Source organism: Trichechus manatus, unplaced genomic scaffold, assembly GCF_000243295.1.
Source record: "Trichechus manatus latirostris isolate Lorelei unplaced genomic scaffold, TriManLat1.0 scaffold00080, whole genome shotgun sequence".
In the NCBI taxonomy this organism is placed as follows: Eukaryota; Metazoa; Chordata; class Mammalia; order Sirenia; family Trichechidae; genus Trichechus; species Trichechus manatus.
In genome coordinates, this window is record NW_004444016.1 from 416,818 (window position 1) to 442,596 (window position 25,779).

Below are 25,779 nucleotides of genomic sequence, written 5' to 3' on the forward strand. Positions count from 1 at the left end.
TAATTTTCTTTTTTTGTGGTGTCTTTACCTGGTTTTGGTATCAGGGTTATGCTGGCTTCATAGAATGAGTTTGGGAGTATTCCGTCTTCTGCTATGCTCTGAAATACCTTTAGTAGTAGTCATGTTAACTCTCCTCTGAAAGTTTGGTAGAATTCTCCAGGAAAGCCATCAGGGCCAGGGCTTTTGTTTGTTGGGAGTTTTTAAATTACCTTTTCAATCTCTTTAGTTATTATAGGTTTATTTAATTATTCTACCTCTGTTTGTGTTAGTTTAGGTAATTAGAAATTTGTGCATTTCCTCTAGGTTTTCAAATTTGTTGGAGTACAGTTTTTCATAGTAGTCTGTTATAATTCTTTTCATTTCAGTCGGGTCTGTTGTGATATCAGCTGTCTCATTTCTTATTGAGGATATTTGCTTCCTTTCCTGTTTTTCTTTTGTCAGTTTCTCCGTTGGTTTATCAATTTTGTTGATCTTTTCAAAGAACCAGCTTTTGGTCTTGTTAACTCGTTCGATTGTCTGTTCTCTATCTCATTTAATTCTGCTCTAACTTTTATTATTTTTTTTCTTCTGGTGCCCAAGGGCTTCTTTTGCTGCTCTCTTTCTACTTGTTCCAGTTGTAGGGTTAATGTTTTGATTTTGGCCCTTTCTTCTTTTTGGATGTGTGCATTTATTGCTATATGTTGACCTCTGAGCACTGCTTTTCCTGTGTCCCAAAGTTTCTGGTAGGATGTGTTTTCATTCTCATTTGATTCTGTGAATTTCTTCCATCCTTAATTTCTGTATAATGATAGAAAGGATCGGTACACCAGGAGCTGTATCCCAGTAGTTTTTGAGCAAGGTGTTGTTCAGTTTCCATGTATTTGATTTTTTTTCTTTGCTTTTTCTGTTACTGATTTCTACTTTTATGTCTTTATGGTCCGAGAAGACGCTTTGTAATATTTCGCTGCTTTGGATTCTGTTAAGGCTTGATTTATGGCCTGATATGTGGTCTGTTCTGGAGAATGTTCCATGTGTGTTGGAAAAGAAAGTATACTTGGCTGCTGTTGGATGGAGTGTTCTTTATATGTCTATGAGATCAAGATGGTTGATAGTGGCATTTAGATCTTCCATGTCTTTCTTGAGCTTTCTGGATGTTGTGTGCTTCACCGAAAGTAGTGTGTTGAAGTCTCCTAGTGTTATTACGGCACTATCTATTTCCCTTTTCAATGTTGTTAGAGTTTGTTGTATGTATTTTGGAGCCCTGTCATTGAGTGTGTAAATATTTATTATGTTTATGTCCTCCTGGTGTATTGACCCTTTTTATCATTATATAGTGTTCTTCCTTATCCTTTTGGTTGATTTTACTTTAAAGTCTATTTTGTCAGAGATTAATATTGCCAATCCTACTCTTTTTGATTATTTGCTTAATATATTTTTTCCATCCTTTGAGTTTTAGTTTGTGTGTTTAAGTCTAAGGTGTGTCTCTTGTAGGCGGCATATAGACAGATTGTGTTTTTTTTTTATCCATTCTACCACTCTCTGTCTCTTTATTGGTGCATTTATTTCATTTACATTCAGCATAATTATTGATAGGTATGAGTTTAGTGCTGTCATTTTGATGTCTTTTTTTTGTGTTGTTGAGTTTCTTTGTTTCATTTAAATTTCTTTGCTTAATCGTTTTTCTTTATGTGTTTTCGTTTCATCCTTTTCATTGTTCTTGATTTTATATTCTCTGAATCTTTACATTTTGCCTGTTTTTTATTTTGACTTGTAGGATTGTTAGTTTCCTTTGTGGTTGCCTTAATATTTACTTCTATTTTTCTAAGTTTAAACCAATCTTTTAATTCTTTATTTGCCTTGACTCTTCTCCATATGAAAGTTCTATGACTGCATTGTTTAGTCCCTCTTTTTTCTTTTAATGTTGTCATCTTTTACATATTGATGTCTTTGTTTCCCTATTTTCAGTGTTTTAGCTTTGCATTTATTTTTGTAACTTCTCTATCTGAGTTAATATCTGGTTGTTCTGTCCTGTGTTCTAGTCTTCAGTTGTTATCTGATGTTATTGATTTTCTAACCGGAGGACTCCCTTTAGTAGTTCTTGTACTTTTGATTTGTTTTTTACAAATTCCCTAAACTTCTGTTTGTCTGGAAATGCCCTAATTTCATCATCATGTTTGAGAGACAATTTTGCTTGATATATAAGTCTTGGCTGGCAATTTTTTTCCTTCAAGGCTTTGTATATGTCATCCTGTTACCTTCTTGCCTGCATGGTTTCTGCTGAGTAGTCTGAGCTTAGTCTTATTGACTATCCTTTGTAGATGACTTTTCATTTATCCCTAGGTGCTCTTAAAATTCTCTTTCTATCTCTGGTTTTGGCAAGTTTGATTATAATATGTCTTGGTAACTTTCTTTTGGGATCTACCTTGTGTGGGGTTGGATGAGTTTCTTGGATAGATACCTTTTTATCTTTCACAGTATCAGGGAAGTTGTGTGCCAACAAACCTTCAACAATTCTCTCTGTATTTTCTGTTATCCGCCCCTGTTCTGGTACTCCAATCACTCATAGGTTATTCTTCTTTATAGAGATCCACATAATTCTTAGGATTTCTTCATTTTTTTTAATTCTTTTATCTGATTTTTCCTCAAATAAATTGGTGTCAAGTGCATTATCTTCAGTCTCGCTAATTCTGACTTCCATTGCCTCAATTCCACTCCTATGAGTTTCTACTGAGTTGTCTAATTCTGAAATTTTATTGTTAATGTTTTGGATTTCTGTTTGCTCTCTTTTGTATGGATTCTTGCAGCTTGTTACATTTGTCATTATGCTCTTGTATGACCTTCTTAATTTTCTCTGTTGCTTTGTCTGTATGTTCCTTGGCTCTGTCTGCGTTTTGCCTGATTTCCTTCATGATATATTTGAAGAGTTCTTTATATTAATCTTTTGAATTCCACCTCTGGTAATTCCAAGAAGTTCTCTTTCTCCGGAAGGTTTCTTGATTCTTTGTTTTGGGTGCTTGCTGAAGCCATCGTAGCCTGCTTCTTCATGTGATTTGATATTGACTCTTGTCTCCAAGGCATCAATAAGTTATTAGTTTATTTTATGTTTGCTTACTGTGTCCTAGCTTCTTGTTTTGTTTTGATAGTCCCAAATAGGCTACTCGTGTAAGCTAGTTTGATTATTGGAGCCTTTGAAGCACTTACATCCTGTCAGTAGGTGGATAGAGCTGTTACTAGATATGTGAGCCCAGGAATCTGTTTACTTTTCTTGTATGGATTCAGCTTAGATGTCCAGGTAGTCAGTCACCAAGTGTGTGGTGCAGGCTCTCATCTACAGTCCTAGATGAGCAGGGGTGATCAGAATAGGCACAGGTATCTGGCTGTAGGTGATCACGTGCTGAGCAAGGAAGGGGGCTGACGGCTGCCCCTGAGTACCTGGGAGGAAAGTGTGTCCCTGTTGCCTAGAGCATGTAGGTGGGTGAGTTTTCCAGCCGGACTATGGGAACCCAATGCTGTTGGCTGTAAGGACTGGAAGGCTGGGAGGCACCACTTAATTCATGGACCCCTGTCACGGGTGGCTAGATGGCATTGGTGGAGCCACCAGTCCTCCAGCCCCTGATGTGGGTAGGTGAGGACCCTGCTTAATGGGCAGAAGGGTGTCAGGTGTCACAAATGTGCCACTCCACCTTATAGCCAATACAGTTGAAAATAGGCTTTAGGTATATACTCTGTTGTACTGTGCTAATGAGGGCTTACACTGTTGAAATGGGCCCACAAAAGTCTGTGCAGGGGTGAAAGGCATTCGAAGTCTGTGGACCCCCTATGCCTGTGCCTAGGCAAAGGGGCTGTACCTTCCCTGGGTTTCCGGCTTAGGGGACCTGGCAGATTATTTTTTCCTGTTTGTTAATTTATTCCCTTTCTAAAGCCTAGAGAATGGCTCAGGGTGTGCGACGCATCCTACTTCCGGCTCGGGGATGTGGCAATTCACTGAAGCCAGCCCAGGACCTAGTTCAGAGCAGGGAGGGGCAGGTAAATGGGAGAGAGTTTCTTCCCAAAGGGGGTGTTTTTTATCCACGTGATAGGTTAGACGCATGTACTTATCTTTTGCCGATCGAGCACCACTTTTCACTGGTTCTGGAGGCTTCAGTAGACTCCACCACTCGGTATCTCCCAATGTGGAATACGCATACCGAGCGCCACTGCTTTCCTCACTGTGCACACCAGCCGATCCAGCCTGCAGGGTGCTGGTTCCTGCCAGGTCAGGTCTGGCATCTCCTCGCTGCTTCCAAACTGTCTCTCCCTCCCTCTGCTGCTCAGTCCGATTCCTCAACTTGCCTTTGATGTTCAGGGCTCCTAGATTGTCATATATAATCGATTCACTTGCTTTTTTTGGGTCTTTGTTTTAAGAGGGACCACAAGTAGTGTTTGACTACTCTGCCATCTTGGTCCCACCTCCTTTCTAATGTTTCTCTTTGACATTAGTATGAAGTTTCAGTTCCTGAAAATAAAAACTATTGATGAAGAAACTTAAGACCTTAGGGAAAAGATAGTTCACATGACTGGGTCTTACAATATAACCACGAGGATCCTTAAATACTTTTATACCTGCTAAAATAAAATCATAAAGATATTATATCAAATAGAATATCTGTGTCATTTTATATATCTTATGTAACAATAAACGAGTTGCTGTTGAGTTAACATGGCAACCCCTTGTGTGTCAGAGTAGAACTGTGCTCCATACGGTTTTCATGGCTGTGACCTTCAAGAAGCAGACTGCTAGGTGTTATTTCTGAAGTGCGTCTCTGGGTGGGTTCGAACAACCAACCTTTTGGTTAGTAGCCCAGCTCTTCACTGTTTGCATCACCCAGGGATCAGTACTTAATTAAAATTAATCAGTAATTAATTTCTGCTTACTGTCCCCTTGCTCCAGATGAGATGTTTATGAACTCTGCCTTCCACTGTTTTAGTTAGAATGTTTACCTTTGTTTTGCTCTGTTGCAGAGTAGGTGGATGCTAAGAGGCATTTTTTTTCCTGTATCTGGTTCAGTGTGTCTTATTTTAAATTTATGATGTGTGTTATTGATGCCTGCCTCCATTCTGTGGTCTCAGAAGTGTAGTGTTTTTCAGATGTTTGGGTGTGAAAATGCTTTGAATAACTTTTACTGATTCTTCTTGGCTTGGCAGGTGGGGGATTTTGTACCTACTCTTCCATATAGCTCGATCTCTGCTGGGTCAGATGGCAGCTCTACCTCTAGTTTTTTGAGGAACTGCCAGACTGTTTTCAACAACGGCTGTACCATTTTGCATTCCCGGCAGCAGTGGATCAGGGTTCCAGTTTCTGCACATCCCCTCCAATACTTGTTATTTTCTCGGGTTTTTTTTTAAATCTTTGCCATCCTAGTGGGAGAGAAATAGTATCTTGTGGTTTTGATTTGCGTTTCTCTGATAGCTAATGACATTGAACATCTTTCCACATCTTTCCATTTGAATAGCCTCTTTGGTTAAGTATCTGTTCATATCCTCTGCCCAGTTTTTGATTAGGTTGTCTTTTTGTTGTTTATTTGTAGAAGTTTTCTATATACAGTTATGCATCATATGAAGTCCGTTTGGGCAATGTCCAACCACATGTACATCCATGTTTATGTATGAAATATTTTTAATGGATATACTGTATTGAATTTTCTGATTTTAAGAATAATAAATGCTGTTTTGAAAAAATACCTCATATAAAAATGAAAGCCTTACTGTAATCCCACCCCCGGAGATAAACACTATCGAGGTAATGTACCATTTTGTGAACTTTTTATTGTAGCTCCTGCAGGACCCTGTGGCGCTGTACTGACACCTCCTATAGGAGCAGCAACAGCAACTTCTAGGACTGTCCTGTTCACTGTAGGATCACCTCCACATAGTGCCACGGCCCCCACTTGTACCCATATGGTCCTTCGAACAAGAACAACTTCAGGTAAGGTGTTATTATGACCTTCAGCTAGTATTAGGAGTGTGATGTTCTGATAATGACTGATAATGACTATCTAAGTACTGTGACTTAGATAAGTCGCTTAACCTCTCTGGGCTTCAGTTTTTTTGCCAGTGAAATGGAGGTAACTCTTTTCTTTACCTTAATGGGTTTGAAGAAGTAAATGAGACAACGTTTATTTAAAACTTTTTGATAAGTAAAAGTGCTATATAATATATATGTGTATATTGTACTTTTATATAAAGGGTAGTATTATAGTATCGTAATATAACTGTGAATTCCCCATGATGAAGCAGCTATGCACATATAGTGCTTCTCAGATTATATTGAAGGCTTATTATAGTATTATAGTAGATCCAGTAAGTTTTTTTAAGATAATAGGAGTTTTGGTATATTTTTGTTGTTTTTGTACTTTGAGTCCCAATCTTTGCACTTAATCCTGTACATAATTAGACAGTTTAATAGGTTTTCTTTCATCCATACTCTATAAATAACTCTGCCCTTCTATCAGTTTGTCATACTGTGGTGGCTTGCTCGTTGCTATGGTATTGGACACTGTGCCTTTGTTATTTCAAATACCAGCAGGATCACCCATGGTGGATGGGTTTCAGTGGAGCTTCCAGACTAAGACAGACTTGGAAGAAAGGCCTGGTGATCTGCTTCCAAAAATTAGCCGTGAGAACCTTATGAATCTCACAAAATATTATCTAACTCACTTGCTTTGGATATGTCATCAGGAAGACTCAATCACTAGAGGAGCACGTTGTGTTTGGTGAAGCAGAAGGCCAGTGAGGGCATGGGAGACCCTGGGTAAGGTGGATTGGCACAGTAGCCACAGTGATGGACTCAAAATGCTGGCTGGTCAACAGGACTGGTCAACATTTTGTTCTGTTGTACATAAGGTGGCCATGAGTCAGAGTTGATTCGATGGCCACTAACAACAACAGCACTCTTTAAGTAGGTTATTAATATCAAAAATAATTTAAAAAGTATTTAGATTGAACTGGAAATCAGTTATCATTTGATATCATGTTACATATTGTACCTTGTGTCCTTTAAGTTCTCTTATGCTAAAAGTTACTATTCAAGATATCAATAAATTAATAATCAAAGAATATAAGTAGGAAGCAGGACAGGAAGTAGAGCTAATAATCTTACTTTTAAGATTATCAAAACTCTTATATAAGAAATAATAGAATACCATTTTACATAAGAAAATACCATTTTAAGGAAGTAACATTTTATGTCTATTAACTAAGCCAACTTTTAAAAAAGTATAACACCCAGTGTTGTTGAGGCTGTAGTGGGATCCGTGTGCTTACTCGCTGCTGCTTTAAAAAGCAGTGTGGCAATTTTTAGGAAGAGCTATAAAAATGTTTATAATATTTAACCAGTGGTAATCCCATTCCTGTTTATATTACTTTGGAGTATTTATTACAAATCATTCAAAAGAAAGGAGGAAAACTGTGTATTTCATTTCAGTGTTATTTGTAATTTGTAAAATTAGACATAGTATAAATGCCCCAAGTTAGAGAGCTAGCTAAGGAAATTACATACATAGATTTAATGACCCACTAACATGTATTAAGTTTTATAATTATGAAGACTATGGAGCAACATGGAGAAATGTATATGATATAAATTTGTATAAAACAGTGTAAAAAGGATAGCTATGATGATGACTGTAAAATCTGCATGTGATGATGATGATGGCTGTCATCAAGTCAGCACCCACTCATGGCGACCTTATGTACAATAAAATAAAATGCGTCATTTTCACAATCACCGGCATGTTCAAGTCCATCATTGCAGCTATCATACCAATTCATCTCACCGAGGATCTCTCTCGCCCTTGCTGGCCCTCTACTTCACCAGACACAATGTCGTCCTCCAACAGTTGATCCTTCCTGATGACATGGCCAAAGCAGGGAAGTCAGACAGTGTTCTGTTGTGATCCGTAAGGTTTTCACTGGCTAATTTTTAGAAGTAGATTGCCTTGCCAGGCCTGTCTTCCTAGTCTGTCTTAGTCTGGAAGTTCTGCTGAAATCTATCCACCATGGGTGACCCTGCTGGTATTTGAAATACCAGTGGCATAGCTTCCAGCATCACAGCAACATGTAAACCACCACAGCACAACAAACTGACAGATGGGTGAGCATGGAGAAATAAAAATTATCGATATGGTCAAATAGGAGATCACTGACTTTTAAAATTTTTTCTTTATTAGTAATAGATTTTATTCAATAAATAAAAGTAGAAGTGGGTGCAAAAGCCCCTAACTTCAAGAACTAACTCAGGAAACCGCTCCGTGTGTTCTGTTTCCTTCCAGCAGGGTCCAGCAGCTCTGGAGGCTCCCTCTGCTCTGTGAGCGACCATGTTTGTATGGGCTCCCCACCTGGCGTGTGTTCGGGATCCTCCCCTCCACAAGCAGAGGCAGCTCCCAGCCTGAGGTACATGCCTTATGGTGCGTCATCCCCCAGCTTAGAGGGACTCATCACCTTTGAAGCTCCTGAACTGCCTGAGGAGACACTGATGGAGGTAGAGGAAAGACTGTTGTGTTGTGCCCATGTAATCTTTGACACTATATGAGAATGTTCTAGTGATGATGAAAGAACAAAATACTGTTGAGTAGTTTTTTTTTCTCTTTAACTTACTTTTTCTTTATATTTGATAAACATCACTAATGTATTTTCAGAATAATGTTGACAGTGATTCTCATCCATAACAAGCTTTAATTTATAGGAAGCACCACATTTTGTCTTCTTTATTTTTTTTAGCTGCATTGTGATAAAATATATATAACAGAAAGTTTGCCATTTTAACCATTTTAAGTCTACAGTTCAGTGACATTAATTACTTTCACCATGTTGTGCAGCCATCACCACTGTCCAGTTCCAGAAGTTGTGCATCACTCCAAAGAGAAACTCAGTACCCCTTCAGCAATAACTCAAATCCCCACCTCTTCCCAACCCCTGGTAATCACTAATAAACTTCTGTCTGTATACATTTGCCTGTTCTACGTATTTCATATAGGTGGAATCATACAATATTGTACTTTTGTGTCTGACGTATCTCACTCAGCATAATGTTTTCAAGGTTCATCCATGTTGTAACGTATCAGAACTTCATTTCTCTTTATTGCATGTATAGACCACACTTTGTTTATCCATTCATCTGTTGATGGACACTTGGGTTGTTTCCACCTTTTGACTATTATGAATAATGCTTCAGTGAACACTGGTGTACAGGTATATATTTGAGTCCCTGCTTTCAAGTCTTATGGGTAAATACCTAGGAGTGAAATTGCTGGGCCATGTGGTAATTTTATTTTTAACTTTTTGAGGAACTGCCAGACTTTTCCACAGTGGCTGCACCATTTTACATTCCCTCCAGAAATGGCATCCTCCCCAACACTTGTTAGTTTCTGTTTTTTCTGATAATAGTCACCCTGATGGGTGTGAAGTGGTATCTCATTGTGGTTTTGATTTGCATTTCCCTGATGACTAACAGTATGGAGCATCTTTTCATGTGCTCATTAGCCATTTGTATATCTTTGGAGAAATGTCTATTCAGTTTTTGGTCCATTTTTTAAATGGGTGGTTTCTCTTTTTGTTGTTGAGTTGTAGGAGTTCTTATATATTCTGGATATTAAATCCTTATCAGATGTATAGTTTCCAGGTATTTTCTCCCATTCTGTAGGTTGTTTTTTGACTTCCTTGATAATGTCCTTTGATACACAAAAGTTTTTAATTTTGATGGAGTCCAGTTTATTTCTTTTGTTCCTTGCCCCTTTGGTGTCATATCTAAAATTCCATTCCCAAAAACAGGATCTTGACATTTTACGCCTATGTTTTCTTCTAAGAGTTTTATGGTTTTAGCTCTTATATATAGGTCATTGATCATTTTTTGTTAGTTTTTGTATATGATGTGAGGTATTGGTCCAGCTTCATTCTTTTGCATGTGGATATCCAGTTGTCCAAGTACCATTTATTGAAGAGACTACTTTTTCCCCCTTGAGTAGACTTGCAGCCTTCTCAAAATCAATTGGACATAGATGTATGGGTTTATTTCTAGATTCTCAATTCTATTCCATTGGTCTGTATGTCTGTCCTTATATAACTACCACACTGTTTTGATTACCGTAGCTTTATAGTATGTTTTGGAGTCCCTGAATGGTACAAATTGTTAATGCATAGCTGCTAACCAAAAGGTTGGTGCTTCAAGTCCACCCAGAGGTGCCTGAGAAGAAAGACCTCGTGATCTACTTTTGAAAATCAGCCATTGAAAATACTATGGCGGCTCTGACACACATGAGGTCACCATGAGTCAGAATCAATTTGATGGCAACTGGTTTAGTTTGGTTTAAAGTATGTTTTGAAGGTGAGAAGTGTAAGTCTACTTCATTCTTGTTTTTCAAGATTGTTTTGGCTCTTTGGGACCCCTTGCAATTCCTATAAATTTGAAGATCAGCTTTTCAATTTCTGCGATAAAGACTGTTGGAATTTTGATACAGATCACACTGAATCTAGAGATTGCTTTGGTTAGTATTGACATTTAACAATATTAACTTACCTGATCTGTGAACACAGCATGTCTTTCCATTTGTTTTGGTCTTCTTTAATTTCTTTCAGCAGTGTAGCAGTCTTTTATTCCCAATTAAATTTATTCCTAGATATTTTATACTTTTAGATGCTGTTGTAAATGAGGTTGTTTGCTTAGTTTCCTTTCAGCTTGTTCATTGCTTGTGTATAGAAACACAACTGATTTTTGCTTGTTAATCTTGTACCCTACAACTTTGCTGAATTCGTTTATTAGTTTTAGTAGCTTTCTTATGGGTTCTTTGGAACTATCTATGTTTAGGATCATGTCATCAGTGAACTGAATGGTTTTACTTTTCCCTTTCCAGTTTGGATGCCTTTCATTTATTTTTTTTTCCTGCCTAATTACCAGTAATGTTTAACAGCAGTGATGAAAGTGGGTGTTCTTTATTTTTTTATCTGAAGTTTATTTACTGTTTATAGGACATTTAAAACATAATCTTTGTCCTAAAACCATAAATTTTTATTCGCAAAGCTTGTTTTTTAAATAAGATAAAAATAATACACCTGAACTTAGGTTTAAGAAAATAATAAACCAGTCTCACCATTAACACTGAGAAATATATCTGTCCAGCAGACTGGATCCTCCCATTTGTAGAATAGGACTTCCCTTTCTGGAGTCAATTCTACAGGAAAAACACAAATTTAGAACAAGAGAAGTTAATTTTATGATTTCAAAGACTATGCCAACTCAGTTCCCTATCTTGACTCTGAAACAACCTTCAGTGGACTCACGTGTCCTCAGTCCCTAGCTGCAGTGCCGAGTTAGCTTGAATTTTAAATTAAAATTATCAACTCTCCAGGCTAACTGAAGAACAAATCCTGTCTTCAAGTAGGCCCTCTAAAATTTCTATTTTGTATGAATAAAAATTAAATATTTCGCATGAAAGTTATAAAACATCGCATGCAAAATTTCAGTAGTGAATTTAATAATAATTTAGTAATTTTGAAAATATGTCTGATATGGTTAAGATTAGAAAAGCAATCCTCAGATTTTTTTTCGGTCTCCAAATTAGACATAAATTCAATATGTTACATGTGATCCAATGTATTGGAACATAGAGTCCAATATTCTGTCACAGAGTAGAGAGGCTTTTAAAAGTTGTTTGGTTTATTCTCCTGTCTCTGGGAATGTGATTCTTGATCCTTTTTAAACATAAAAGGAAGGTGAGAAATTTTTAGTCTTATGTAAGATTTCAAAATACATATATAACTAAAAAAAAAAAATCTGAAAACATTAATTTTAGAATATCAACTTTAAATGACACCTCTCTGAATGCTGATATGCCTAGACTTTCCTCTTCAGTTACCTGAAGAAGTTACAGAAACTTAGAGCTTTGGCATTCATTCCAATAATTTAGTTAACTGAAACACCATCAGAAATTACAGTATCTCTGAAATTATAAGAAGTCAGTAGAATTCACTGAACTATCTAATATTGATACCTATTTTGTCATGTTTTTGTCTCATGCATACTGATTTAATCATTTAGTTTTTTTTATTTTTTCTGATAAAAACAGTGACCTCATTCATATCTTTGAAGCTTTTGTGGGTGCTCTGATACATACACAAACATATGCACACACCCACATTTGGTTTCATTTGTGTTTATTTTCTCACTAGTCTTCTGAAATTTAAACATCTGAATCTCATTTGTTCATTCTGATTTACATATGTATAGAAAAACATTAGTAGTGGCTATAGTTTATATACAGAAATGAGTATGTACCTATTATGATTATTCTGAAAATTTCTTAAGAAAAATTGACTTTGCTACAGCGAGAACACACAGACACCTTACGCCATCTGAATATGATGCTGATGTTTACTGAGTGTGTCCTGGATCTGACAGCCGTGCGGGGAGGAAACCCAGAGCTGTGCACATCTGCTGTCTCCTTGTACCAGATTCAGGAGAGTGTGGTTGTGGACCATATCAGCCAGCTGAGCAAAGACTGGGGGTAGGTGCCTTATTTGTCATTCATTTCCAAATTCTTCATGCTTTCTGTAAACTTGTGTGAGATGTAGGGATTGTCACCCACTGAAGATCATATTTCATTATTAAAAGCTTCAGGGGAGTATCTTAATTATTAAATTATACTAGATTTCAATGTATGAGGCACAAGTTTGAGATTCTGTAACAGTAGTGTTGCCTTTCCCCTGTAAATTATATTGTTGAAGATATTTGATGATAAAGTAACTATTGGTTTTTATGAGTGTATTTGTTATTTTCAAAGTACACACATCCTTTTCCATGTCAAATCCTCTCCCTTCAGGACTTATTTGTGCATTAAGGTTTCGAAGGAGTGGCTGGTGGATTCGAACTGCCATCCTTTTGGTTAGCAGCCATACCTCTTAATCACTGCACCACCAGGGCCCCAGTATCGCTTACAATGACTGTTTTCATGGTGACTTGATGTATAGGAGAGTCCATACTAGCAGGCTAGTTCTCAAGATGACTCTCTTCCTCTTCTTGGTACAGGCGGGTGGAACAGTTGGTATTATACATGAAAGCAGCACAGCTGCTGGCAGCTTCTCTGCATCTCGCCAAAGCTCAGATCAAGTCCGGGAAGCTGAGCCCTTCCACAGCTGTGAAACAAGGTATGGGTGAGCATGGCCAGTGTGACCCCGGGATACGCAGGTTACCCTTATTCTCATTATGCCAACAAAGAAACTTTTTGATAAGGAATCACTATATTATTAAATACTCTTAATCAAAAGGGAAAAGATGCTGGGGGTTTTTGTTTTTGTTTTTGTTTTACCATTTAATTATGGAGAAAAGTGAGGAGTACTTTATTCTCAATCTTTTTTTAACTGAAAAAGAGAACATATGAAAGAATCTGATGTCCAGTAATTTCTTTCCAGTGATCAGTTAGTGTCACTTTCCTTATATCAGCAGGAAAGTACATGCCACTGTGTTTTTATTTCTGAAGAAAAACTAAAATTAATTCCCATCTCAACTTTTTTCAGTTGTCAGAAGTCTGAATGAACAATATAAATTCTGCATCACCATGTGCAAGAAACTTACAGAAAAGCTGAATCGCTTCTTCTCTGACAAACAGAGATTTATTGATGAAATCAACAGTGTAACTGCAGAGAAACTCATCTATAATTGTGCTGTAGAAATGGTACCTTTTTTTAAGATTTAATGTTGTATAGTACTAGTTATCTCTAAAAGTATTTTTTGAATTGACACCATTTATTCGTCTTTAAAAGTTTATGCCCTATCACCCCTAAATCCCAAGTATTGTGGATTACCTCCTAAATCCTTTATAATATTTACGTAACATTTAATGTCATTTATAAATCTGGTTATCACATTTGGTAAAATTTGATGATTCTTCTTAAAATTTGCTAACAATAGGCATGATCTAATCTTTTTGTAGTTTGCATCTGAAAGCTTTAGCTGGATCTGTTTCTGCTGTTTAGGAAATTTTTCTTTTTTTTCTTTGTTCACCTCTGTGTCCCCACTGCCTAGAACAGTGCCTGGCACATAGTAGATTTGTTGGCTGAAAGTAAGGTCAGTGTAGCCCAAATTAGAATCACAACAGGTTTTTGTTTTTGTTTTTTTCTTTGAACTGACAGAATGAGAGAAAAAGTTCATCTGGAAAAATACATATGTGTAGAATGGCCAAGAAAAAGAAGAGGAATGACAAGGCGCCAACCCTATAAAACACAGTTTGGTAGAGAAGAAGAAAGAGCTAGATGAGTCAATGGAATACTCTAAAGCAGGGGTTCTCAGTCCTGGCTATACTTGTAATCACCCAAAATGCTTTGAAATCAAAGCAGTGCTTGGACCCTGCCTGCCCCCTGAGGTTCTGATCCAGCAGGGTGGACCTGAACATTGATGATTTTTTTAAATGCCCCAGATGTTTCTCATGTGCAGCCAGGATTGAGAACCACTGGGATGGAGAGTCCCGAAGCAGGTTTAAATGCCTACAAAAATGTGATTTATGTTAAAGTGGCATTTCAAATTGGTGGGGGGGAATAAGGGTTCTTCAATGAAAGGTGCTAATTCCCTGACTATCTGGAAGGAGCACTGGATAGTTAAGAAATTTTGTCCTGATAAAGCTACTAGAAAAAATGCTACTTTGTTAACCTATCTATAAATTTCATGTGCTCCAGTTCCACTTACTGACCTTAGTTAAGTATAGATACAAAGTAAAATCTACTTTTCCAACTGTCTGCTTGTACTGGAAACCTAATGGAGCAGTTCTGTTTTATCCTGTACAATTGCTACGAGTCAGAATGGACTCGACAACATATAACAACAGTATTACTGGAAATAACTTACTTGCTGTCTCTATCGAGGGAAAACTTGCTCTAAAGTATAGATTTAAATAAACCAAAAGAAAAAAAAAAAACCCATTGCTGTCGAGTCAATTCCAACCCTTAGCAACCCTATACGACAGAGTAGAACTGCCCCATAGGGTTTCCAAGGAGCAGCTGGTGTATTTGAACTACTGACCTTTTGGTTAGCAGCCAAGCTCTTAACCACTGCACCACCAGGGCTCCACAGATAAAAATAGAGACTGTTAAAGAAATGGTTAAATGGGGAAAAACATTACTGGCCAATCTCATTTGTACCACATTAACATAATAGATTCCTCCCAAGTTTGTCTTCTTTAAAATGTACTGTTAAGTTATATCCTCAGCCTTTTTTGAAAGTCATTATAATACAGTCACATGAAAATAACTTTGGCATATAAACTGTTGACAAAAATGATATACATTATATCACTATTGATGTGAGTAATATACGTTGTATTACTCTATACCAGATTAAGACTGTATATGATCAATTTTTTTTAGAATTTTGTGCCTGGGAAAATGTCTTCTCAGAGGGAATTATGATGTTTCCTTCCTTTCTGATAAGAGCCATGTGACTTCAATAAGCTCCTCCCTTTGCCCTGGTTGTTTAGCAAGCTTTGTGGTATAGCACATATGTTTATTTATTTCTCCTTCCTTTTCATGACTCTGGTTTTCTGTATCCATTTAGTTTACCTTGTTGTAAGCGGCTTTAAATTAATTTTTGAAAGAGACAGTATAAATTTTATGAGTCATGAATTTCAGAGTTCTCTGAATATGACAAGGCTGTGTTTAAACACAGAATAACTCTTTTGTCAAGAAACTCCTTTATATTTTTCATCCTGATGAATCTTTGACTTTTTTAAGATTGTTGTTATTGTTGGGTGCTGTCGAGTTGATTCTGATTCATAGTGATCCCACGTGACAGAGTAGAACTACTCCATAGGATTTTCTTGGCTGTAATCTTTACAGAAGCAGATCACCAGGTCTTTCTCCTGCAGAGCTGCTGGGTGGATTTGAATGGCCAACATTTTTGTTAGCAGCTGAGCACTTAACCGTTGCACTACCAGGTCTCCATATAGTTTGTGTTAATTCTAGGTATATTCCATTTAAAGCTACATTGCTCAAATGAGTTACCATTTTCTTAAAAAAAGTTGAGAATCTTCTCATTTTTGTTGACTGGCTCCAGGTTCAGTCTGCAGCCTTGGATGAGATGTTTCAGCAGACTGAAGATATTGTTTATCGCTATCATAAGGCAGCCCTTCTTTTGGAAGGACTAACAAAGATTTTACGGGATCCTGCAGATATTGAAAATGTACATAAATGTAAGTTGACTTATAAAGTACTGTATTTCTTGATTGTTACTTAGTTGTCTCCTACAGGTATAGGTTTGAATCTGGGCCTTCCAACCTTGAGTAAATTATTTAACTTTTCTGTGGTCTCAGTTTCTCTGTCTATAAGATGGAGATAACAAAGCCTACCTTGCATCCTGATCAAAAGGGGGAAAATGAAGAAGAGAATTTCAAATTCTCATGGAATCCAGGCTTTCTAGAGCCTTTGAGGCTAGATGAACCCCTAAAATAATCTTTAAATATTAAACCAAAAATATCCCCTGAAGTCTTCTTTAAACCAAACAGTAGTTTAGCTTAATTAGTAAAGAATGTCTGCCTTGAACATTGTGCTGTTTTAAAGAAATATCTTTATGGGATCAAATGACAACAGCAACTCAAAAGAGTAGATAGGAAATTTAGGAAGCAATGAGTTTGTGTTAAAAGGAGAGTGAGTATGGTTGCACAACTTGAAGAATGTAATCAGTGTCACTGAATTGTACTTGTAGAAGTTGCTGAATTAGTGTATGTTCTGCTATGTGTATTCTCAACAACAAAAAAATGAAATATTTTTCAAAAAGATAAACACATAAGTTATTATTAAAATAAATAAATAAATAAAATAAAAAATAAAAAGCCTACCTTGCAGAGTTGTTGTGAGTATTAGAGGTAATGTATGTAAAGTACTGATAGCTTTTCTTGCTAGTCTTTAGATTCCTACACTGCAGTACTAAGTTGGTGGGCATGTGTTCGTGTCTATAGAAACACTTTGTTTTTATTATTATTAAATGCAACTTTTTAAAGCCTCATTGGCTTAGTGACTAAAAAAGATAGACCTGATGTACTGGAAATTTGGTATAGATAGCAGAGTTGAGATTGATTGGATGCCAGGATAATATTATTACTTATCAAATATAAACCCAGTAATCTGAGGAAGTGGTGGTGGACCCCTTGTAGTGTATGTGGTGTATTACATTTTTGAATAGCCACAAGGGGATGGCAAGCCTAAAATTATTTGCAATTGTGAGGAGACTGTTAAAATCTAAATGTTCTTTATTTGACATGCTTATGTAAATTGTACTACTTTGCAGCAGTAAGCTAGAAACCATATCTAAACTATTATCAGGCAGAAGGAAGAAACATTACTCAGGACTGTTACTTTGGGGCAAAGGTAGAACAGAGAGGAGGTAGGTAGAGTGATTTTCAAAAAAATATTCATTACTTCTTCTGTCCTTGGTCTGGAAAATATAAATGACTTTTATTATGAATTTAATTTTTGTTATTTTATTTCTAGATAAGTCTAGTGTTGAAAGAAGATTGTCAACACTCTGCTATAGCACTGTGACGATGTGAGCAGTAGCAGGCTTGTCCCGTGGACCAGTCAGTGGGAATGTTTGGGATTTCAGCTTGGGTTCTGTTGCCCTATCCCCAGGAAACTGTAGTTTCTTAACTGGTGACTACCAAAGAACACAGAGTGGTTTCAAAAAGGAAAAACAATCCCAAAACTACACATTTGTAGGAAATCTGCCTTATCAGAGAAATCACCCCTTCCCTTTTTCTTTGTGGAAGCAAAAGCAGGAATATTCTACTTGGCTCTCAGTTTGAACATGGTAAGTAAATGTACCTTAGAACTAGAATTACCAGTACAGTTATTCTTAAGGAGAGTTAAGAATGCAACAAAGTGAGTGACCCTTCACTCACTTCACCAGAGCAATATGTGAATTCCATGTGGATGAGAATGATGACAAGTTGTTTAGTTTGCTTGTTTCAAACTACTAGAAAATTACTGAGATATAAAAGTGAAATAATCTACATCTCAGCCAGGCAGTTTGATTTCTGGGGTAAGTTTGTCTAAATCTTAGCATGTATCCTAAAACAGCTCAGCAAGCAGTAGCTTAAGAAGAAGCAAATGATGGCTCTAGGAAGAAATTCTGACACCTTCAATTTGCTCTTATGTGAACACATGTTAATCTTCCAGAATATTTCGTATTGCACTAATTTATTAAAAACAACTGTGTAATGGATTTTGAAATTTAAAAATAAATGTGGCACAGTGGGCTTATTTAAAATATTTTACTTGATTATGTACGTATACCCTTTCCATAATTCAAGTGTAATCTCTAGTGGACTTTTAAAGGTTAAAAAAAACAAAAAACTTGTATTCATGTAAACCTTTGCATTTTTTTTAACCTATTCATCTACAACTACAAATTTTTCTCAGTAATGTTTTGAGTTGCTGGTTGTTTGCTTTTGGTTGCCTTTTTTATTGTGCATGCAGAATGTGCATTGATGCCTGTGACCTCTAAATTTACTGAAGGCTAGTAGGTTTATTTGGGCAGTGTTAAAACAAATATACATCAAGAGAGACTCCAAAGAATTTTAATAGGGCCAAAACAAAGTGGTGACCTAAATGCTTGTTAGTAATGTGGAGTTTCTACATAAAGGTAGTGAAAAATGAAGTTGATATTCTGTTAGGAAAATGGGCAGCTTTCTACAGCCTGATGAGTGTTTTTCATGTTAATCCTGACATTTCACCAAATACGTAGTCATGGAGAATGCAGGCGGTTAACATCCCTCCAGAAATGTTTCAACAATGTATATTATTTTGTTTCTTTTACTTATGTGCTTGAATACTTAAATAAACCATTCTCCAGTTTTAATCCTTTTATTTTAATCCTTTTAGATACTATAACCTGAAAAAAAATTACACAGAAGCTCTTTGGCATTAATCTAATTTTAGTGTACTGATAAAAAAACAAACAGCAACAAAAATTATTTTTACTTTACTTTGACAAAGTAATGTAATTTTTGTCTTATTTATCTGTATGAAATTCCAGCAGTTAATTTGAACATTTATTTGTATGATGTTTGTATTTTTAGGTCTTTAATACAGTGTTTCTACCTCTCAATTTGTAACTGCATGCATTATTTTTGAAACTAGGTAAACTCATTGAATTGTTGTGTAACAGCCTTTTTATTATTGCCTGTACAAAATGTATATAAAGGTAAAATAAAACTGACCAAGTATTTCTAGGGTACAGTTGAATCCATGTTAAGTGGCTTGTCAAGCCCTGATAGTTCTTTAGTGAGTTTGGAGACTTGGTCATTGATATCTTTTGACCTGCCCCAGGATTTGATTCTTGAGCACTGTCATGCAGGCTGCCAAGAGCATAGAATGTTGAGTGATGATCTTGTCCCTCCTTGGAAGGGGTTATAAGCACTGTTGTTGATGATACTGTATTTTGTATCAGAGTTTACAGTGCAGTTTCATTTGTTATCTCAGTTATCACGTGTGTTATCTCAGTTGATCCTCCAGGTGGGTAGGTTTGTTCTCTCCCTTCCTCCCCCTCACCTCTTTTTCTTTTAACACATGTAAAAGGCTCAAAACAAAAAAATCAAACCTCTTGCCATCAAGTCGATTCTGACTCACAGCAACACTGTAGAACAGAGTAGAGCTGCCCTGTGTAGGGTTTCCAAGGAGCGCTTGGTGGATTTGAACTGCTCACCTTTTGGTTAGCAGCCGTAGCTCTTAACCACTACGCCACCAGGGTTTCCTAAAAAGGCTCAGAGAATGTAATTGTCAGGTAACTAAGGAAGTGGTTAAAGCTTGTTTAGTGACTTTCAATTTCTTTTCGCTTCCTCTCTATAATAAAGTTCTTGTGGTAGATGTTAATGTGTGAAACAGTTACGTCTGAACAGCAGGGAAGAACAAATTGTAAATTCATGGATAATGGTTCTGATTATACTTCTGTTACCAAGGCTAATTGTTTAAGAGATTTTGCCTTGATTATAGCAATAATAAACAAATGCTTTATGTTTCCATGAATATTTTTAAATTTCACATTATGTCTTTCTTAAAATGAAAATGAACCAGCCCACACATTCATGGGTTGACATCTGTATTCAAGCCATAACCTAGCAAATTATTGAGTATACAAATGTAAATAGAGGAATAATCAGTGAATTTGCTAATTGGCTGTTTCTGCTGTAAGGATTTTCTTTAACCTGTATTGGTCTTAAGGGTATGTGCTCTAAATAGTTATTTCCCATCACCCCTTGTTCCCTTTTCCCCAACAAGAATAACCAGAGCAAGAATTCTTCTGTTCTTATGAAAGTCATGGTATTAGAGCAAGGAGAGGGGTTTATTGTTAGGGTAGGTTCCTCAGTCTCCACAGGATAATAAGGAGAAGTTGAGTTGAACACAGTGAACATGAGGGCATGGAGTGGGTGCCCCAAACCCATACATTTATGATGTCTTGATTCTGCACGCCTCCATTCTATATGGAGGTGGTGTAGGTCTGTGGCAGCCATCCTTGTGACTTCCTCAATCTAGAGGAAGAGAGTATCCCTCCTTCCAGCTCACCCATCTGCTGAGGCTTTATTTTCTGTACTCAACTGGCAGTTTGGAGTAGCTGCTTTTCTGGTACTTGTCTGGGAATACCAAGTTTGAAAATTCTGTCACCCAGTTTTGATAAAAATTTAGTTGAGAGAAACAATATTCAGAGAAGAGTGATAAAATTACCTGCAGTCCACTGACTCAGGTATCTGAAAAGTCCTGAGGCAATAAAAGTGGTTTGAGCCCAGGCTTTAGAGAAAGACTTCCACTTTTAAATTATGCTCCCTTCTTGTGGTTTCTTAAGCAGTCTTTCTGTAATTCTTTCTGGAATAAAGCAAGGTTGATCAATATTTCTCTAGCAGGATTACCTGCTGATGTATTTGTCAGGGAGTAGTACTACTCAGAGAACTTAAAACTATTGATAGTGCATCTTAGAAACATCTGTTCCCACCTCTATGCTGCCTTAGACAAATCTACTTCTGGATCCTGGACCCTGTGTCTGTAGCCATGGAAGCTCTTAGGTCCTAACTGAATCTCGTCTTTGTGTATCAAAGCCCTCGTGAGAACACCTTCTTTGGGGGTTGGGTCAAGATGGTGTTTTCTGCACCTGAATCAGAGGAAACCGCATCAGAAACTGTCCACCTAGAAAAGTACTGCACTAAAGAAAACTATGGAAAACAGTCCCTGAAATCTCAGCATTTATGGAAGAGGCAAAGCCAAACTGATAAAGGACCAGTGTGAATTCAGTGATCAAACCACACTAGAGATGGGAGCGGAGACAGAACCTGCCAGCAACATGAACTTACGCAGGTGAGCCAGCAGGGGCTAGGCAGGAGGCACAGCCAGAGAGAGGATCTGCCCATTGCAGAGCCCCAGAGGCACGCGTGGTCCCAACAAGGCTGTGTTGTGGCACTTGGCAGGTGAAATCAACCTATAGGTTTCCCCTTTTCATAGAAGCCCTCTTTTCAGCCCAGTTTTTAATGTATCGTAAAGATCATTTTTGTTGTTTAATGTGTTCTCTTTTAATAGCCCTCCACAGTGCCTGCTGGGAGTGGACATGGAGCAGCAGAGAGGCTGTGGAGTGGAGGTGACTAAGCCTGGCTGTGAGGAGGGCCAGCTGGTCAGTTGGTTTCCTTTTACCTTTTGGCCTAGATGCTCTTTTGAAGGTGCAGGTTGGCCTTTCCTGGCAGGCGAGGGTATCTGGGAAAGGCCCTCTCTGGAGCACCGCCTCAGGGCTGTGCAGTGCAGAATCCCTTCCTGCTGTTTGAGAGTTTGTTTATGTCATTAGGAAATGCCAGCTTGGACACTTGTTCTATACCTACTTTGGGATTTCTGCAACTGAATTCGGCAGCGCAGCTTAGAAGTTAATAGTGTGAGCTCTGGAGGCAGACCACTGATCTCTGTGTGTCCTTGGGCAAGTGACCTAACCTTTCCAAACTGTAATATGGAGGAATAGATCTCAGAGGTCTACTAAATAATTCTGTTAAATATTAAATATGTATTAATATTAGATATCTACTAAATCTGATAGAGTGGTAAGAATTAAATAAGTTAGTGTGAAGTTCTCTAAACAGCACCTGGCACATATAAGTAATAGCTGTTGTGGAAGTTATCTGTCTGCAGCTCCTGGCTGTTTTTGCTTTTAGGGGATGGGGGAGATGGGAAGGAGTAAAGGATAAATTGTTTTGTTTGGGGCAACTGACTGGGCAACTGGTGAAAGGACACAGTTCTTGAGTAAAAATTGCACTGTGCTTTCAGACATTAAGTTACCCTTTTAGTTGATTTGGCTATTTTAATTAAATGTTTGCTTCAATCTAGAATTTATTACTTCATTTAATTCTCACACCAACCCTTGCTTGCCCCATTGTTCAGATGGAAAAACAGAAGAGAGAGTAATTTCCCGAAGAGAAAGGCCACACAGCTGGGTAGTGACAGAAGCAGACCGCTGTCAGGGGCTGGATTCCAGTCTGCTGGGCTGGGAGCTCTGAGTGCAGTGAGCATCACTGCTCCACAGGATGTGCCTAAGGCCCAGGCCTAAATCCCCAGACCTGCTCACCCTTAGCAGATCTCAAATGCATACTCCCATGGCTTTTTAACACTTCCTTTCTGATGATGTACAGGAAGAGGGGAAGGAAGGAAGAGCTTTATGCCATTTGTGCCCAGATATGTCCTGCTGGACCATCTGCTGCCTGGCGGAAGGCAGCAAAATTTCAAGAAGCAGGTGAGGTTAAAGAGCTCTGTGCAACTCCACTTGGGACTGAACTGGAGATTTCAGAAACCACCCTTGAGTCTCCTAGTGAAAAGGGACTCTGTGACATGTTAATAAAGTTTTCCTGTGTTATCTTTAGTGTTGAGTTTGAGCACTGGGGAATTGCTTAAGTGGGAAATGGGAGGAACCTAAATTCCAGGTTTGCCAAGGGAACCCTCCACAAGTCTTGAGACCAGTTCTGTCTCTGGTGGCAATAGACATAGTCATTTTCTCAGTGAGTGTCCTTTTCTTAGGCTCCCTGTTGAGGCTGTGCAGCCTCACGTTCTCAACAAGGACCTACCTGGCATAGAGTTCAGTGCTAGGCCTCTCACTCCACACAGAAGGAGAACGACTGGCAGAGCCAGGAAGTGTTCCTCTAACTAGTAGTCTTCTTCCCTCCCCTTTTCTACCCACTGAGTCCACCTGGTTCCTGCCTTCTCCCATGTCCCATGCTGCTGCCCCTATCTCATAGTTCACTTAGCTGCTGAGTGTCTGTGCCCACACAGAAAGGCCCACTTAACCTGGCCTGGTCGGAGCAGTGTCTGCAGAAGCACCCGTTAGCAATTACATCAGCAGCAGCTTGGCTCCTTCAAGGAGAGGTTGAGGAGGAAGGTAGTGGGCTGAGCATGGGCAGATTTCCAGAAGGGCTTTTCTAAGTCATCCATATGGGCAATGGAATGACTTCCTGCTTGGCACCTTTTTGCCTTTCAGGAAGCAGCTATAGATGACATCACAAAAGTAGACAGCTTCTGCCCAAGTCTCCAGAACAAGATTCCTTGGTTTCCTTACCTCGTGCCTTCCTTGGCTTTGATAACAGTTTTAATAATTATTATGTTTTTCCCCCTTCTAAACTACTCCCATTGTCCCCCTGTCATGGATTGAATTATGTCCCCCAAAATGTGTGTATCAATTTGGCTGGGTCATAAATGATTCCAGATATTGTGTGATTGTCCACCATTTTGTCATTTGATGTGATTTTTCTATGTGTTGTAAATCCTGCCTCTATGATGTTAATGAGGGGGGATGGGCGGCAGTTGTGTTGATGAGGCAGGACTCAATCAATGGGATTGGATTGTGTCTTGAGCTGGTTTCTTTTGGGATATAAAAGAGAGAGGTGAGTAGAGAGACAGGGAGACCTTATACCACCAAGAAAACAGTGCCAGGAGCAGAGCACATCCTTTGGACCTGGGGTTCCTGTGCAAAGAAACTCCTAGTTCAGGGGAAGATTGATGAGAAGGACCTTCCTCTAGAGCCAACAGAGAGAGAAAGACTTCCCCTGGAGCTGGTGCCCTGAATTTGGACTTCTAGCCTACTTTACTGTAAGGAAATAAATTTCTCTTTGTTAAAGCCATCCACTTGTGGTATTTCTTTTATAGCAGCCCTAGATGACTAAAACACTTCTTTTTGCCCTAATACTAGTAATTCTGTTCACTTGTCCACCAATAACAAACCTGACAAAAAACTAACTCATTCTTCAGCCAGAACTAGGTTATTTTTCCAGTATGGCAATAAAACTTAACAAAAGTTTGCCTCCCAATTAGTCAAAACAATGTAATCTTGGCTTTTTAATACCTTCCTTGACCATACTCCTACCCTCAGTACTAGTCAGGTTACTAACCTTGGTTCTTTTGTACATCAGGTTATCCCTCCTCCCAAAAAAAAGAGACATAATAAAAAACCTTTTAGTTTACCACAGGACCAAATTTCATTCTATTGTATTTTCCCCCAATTGAAAACTTATAATTTAAAAAAAAAAATCATAAACATATCTAAGGTTATAAAACAAAGTTTTAATTCTATTTTCAACATTTAAAGTTCTTCAAAATAAGGTAGTTTTTCTTCTGTAGTCTTACAAAAGCATACAATGTTAAATACCCTCATAGCCCTACAAGACAGAGCATATGCTATAGTTCATGACCAATGTTATTTTTATATAAACCAGCCTAAACAAGCAACCAACAATTTAAATATACTTAAAAAACAATTACAAGGAATTCATCAAATTAGACAAGCCCAAACTTTTCAATAGACCTCATTCCTAAACTTTGATCATAGCTTAATATACTTTAAAGAAAATGTTATTAAAATAATCATGCTTTATTATTGTCATGATGTATATTTTGTTTTCACTTTATACTAATTTAATTTTTAAACTGTGTATGCCATACTTATTCCATTCCCCGTAGCTCAACAAATGTTTCAATTACATAAACAACAGAAAACTGGCATGATTGTTGCTAGTATGGTGAGCGCAAACTATAAGTACCAATTTGACCCCTTGTTCTCGGTAAAAAAAAAACAAAACATCTTTTCTTTCAATGGCGACAACAATGAACTCAAACATATCAATGATCATGAAGATGGAGCAGGACCAGGCAGCGTTTCATTCTGTTGTACATAAGGTTACCATGAGTTGGAGGCAACTCAGTGGCAACTAATAACAATAACACACTATGTATGATTTAAGAATAGCTGAAAAATTGCCCTATGGGCAAAAGACTATTAACTTGGGCAAAAGACTATTAACTTAGCCAAAATAATTGAAACAATCTATAAATTTTCAGGTGCATTCTACTAAACTTTTACTTCAATTCCCTCTTAAAGCTAACACCAATGAAGATTTTATGCAAATTTTGACCCACTTGAGAAATAAAGGTGAATAGTCCGTTGAACCAGTCCCTGCTGTGACCTGTTTTACCTCTTAAAAAAACTAATAGGCATATAGCTTTGTCTCAGATCTGCAAGCAATTAACCAAATAGTTTTAACTCACTTCCCTAATCCACAAACCTAACTCTCCTTACAGCATATTCCAGATGATAAAGATGCCGATGTTTATTTGACTAAACCTGGGAAAATCGGCAATTCAGCAGAATCGTCATGTCCTAGGGATTCTCTAGGAACACTGGTGGCACAGTGATTAAAGTGTTTGGCTGCTAACCAAAAAGTTGGCAGTTTGAACCCACCAGTCACTCTGGGGGAGAAAGATGTGGCAGCAGTCTGCTTC

At 37.8% G+C, this 25,779-nt stretch overlaps 1 protein-coding gene across 6 annotated transcripts in view; it reads left to right on the plus strand.

Annotated features, from left to right (window-relative positions):
• ULK2 (unc-51 like autophagy activating kinase 2) overlaps nucleotides 1-18,894 on the plus strand; it is a 204,981-nt gene extending 186,087 nt beyond the window's left edge. For 3 of the 6 annotated variants that reach the window (XM_004380980.2, XM_023735525.1, XM_023735526.1), the window contains 7 exons: nucleotides 5,792-5,944; nucleotides 8,289-8,497; nucleotides 12,337-12,515; nucleotides 13,037-13,155; nucleotides 13,525-13,682; nucleotides 16,052-16,187; nucleotides 17,485-18,894. In XM_004380980.2, coding sequence (XP_004381037.1) covers nucleotides 5,792-5,944; nucleotides 8,289-8,497; nucleotides 12,337-12,515; nucleotides 13,037-13,155; nucleotides 13,525-13,682; nucleotides 16,052-16,187; nucleotides 17,485-17,543 — 1,013 coding nt within the window. In that variant the 3' untranslated portion in view covers nucleotides 17,544-18,894. Of the gene's footprint in view, nucleotides 1-5,791; nucleotides 5,945-8,288; nucleotides 8,498-10,377; nucleotides 12,516-13,036; nucleotides 13,156-13,524; nucleotides 13,683-16,051; nucleotides 16,188-17,484 lie in introns of those variants that run through there. The other 3 variants (XM_023735524.1, XR_002824798.1, XM_023735527.1) reach the window with 3 other exon arrangements.
• Nucleotides 18,895-25,779: the final 6,885 nt, after the last annotated feature.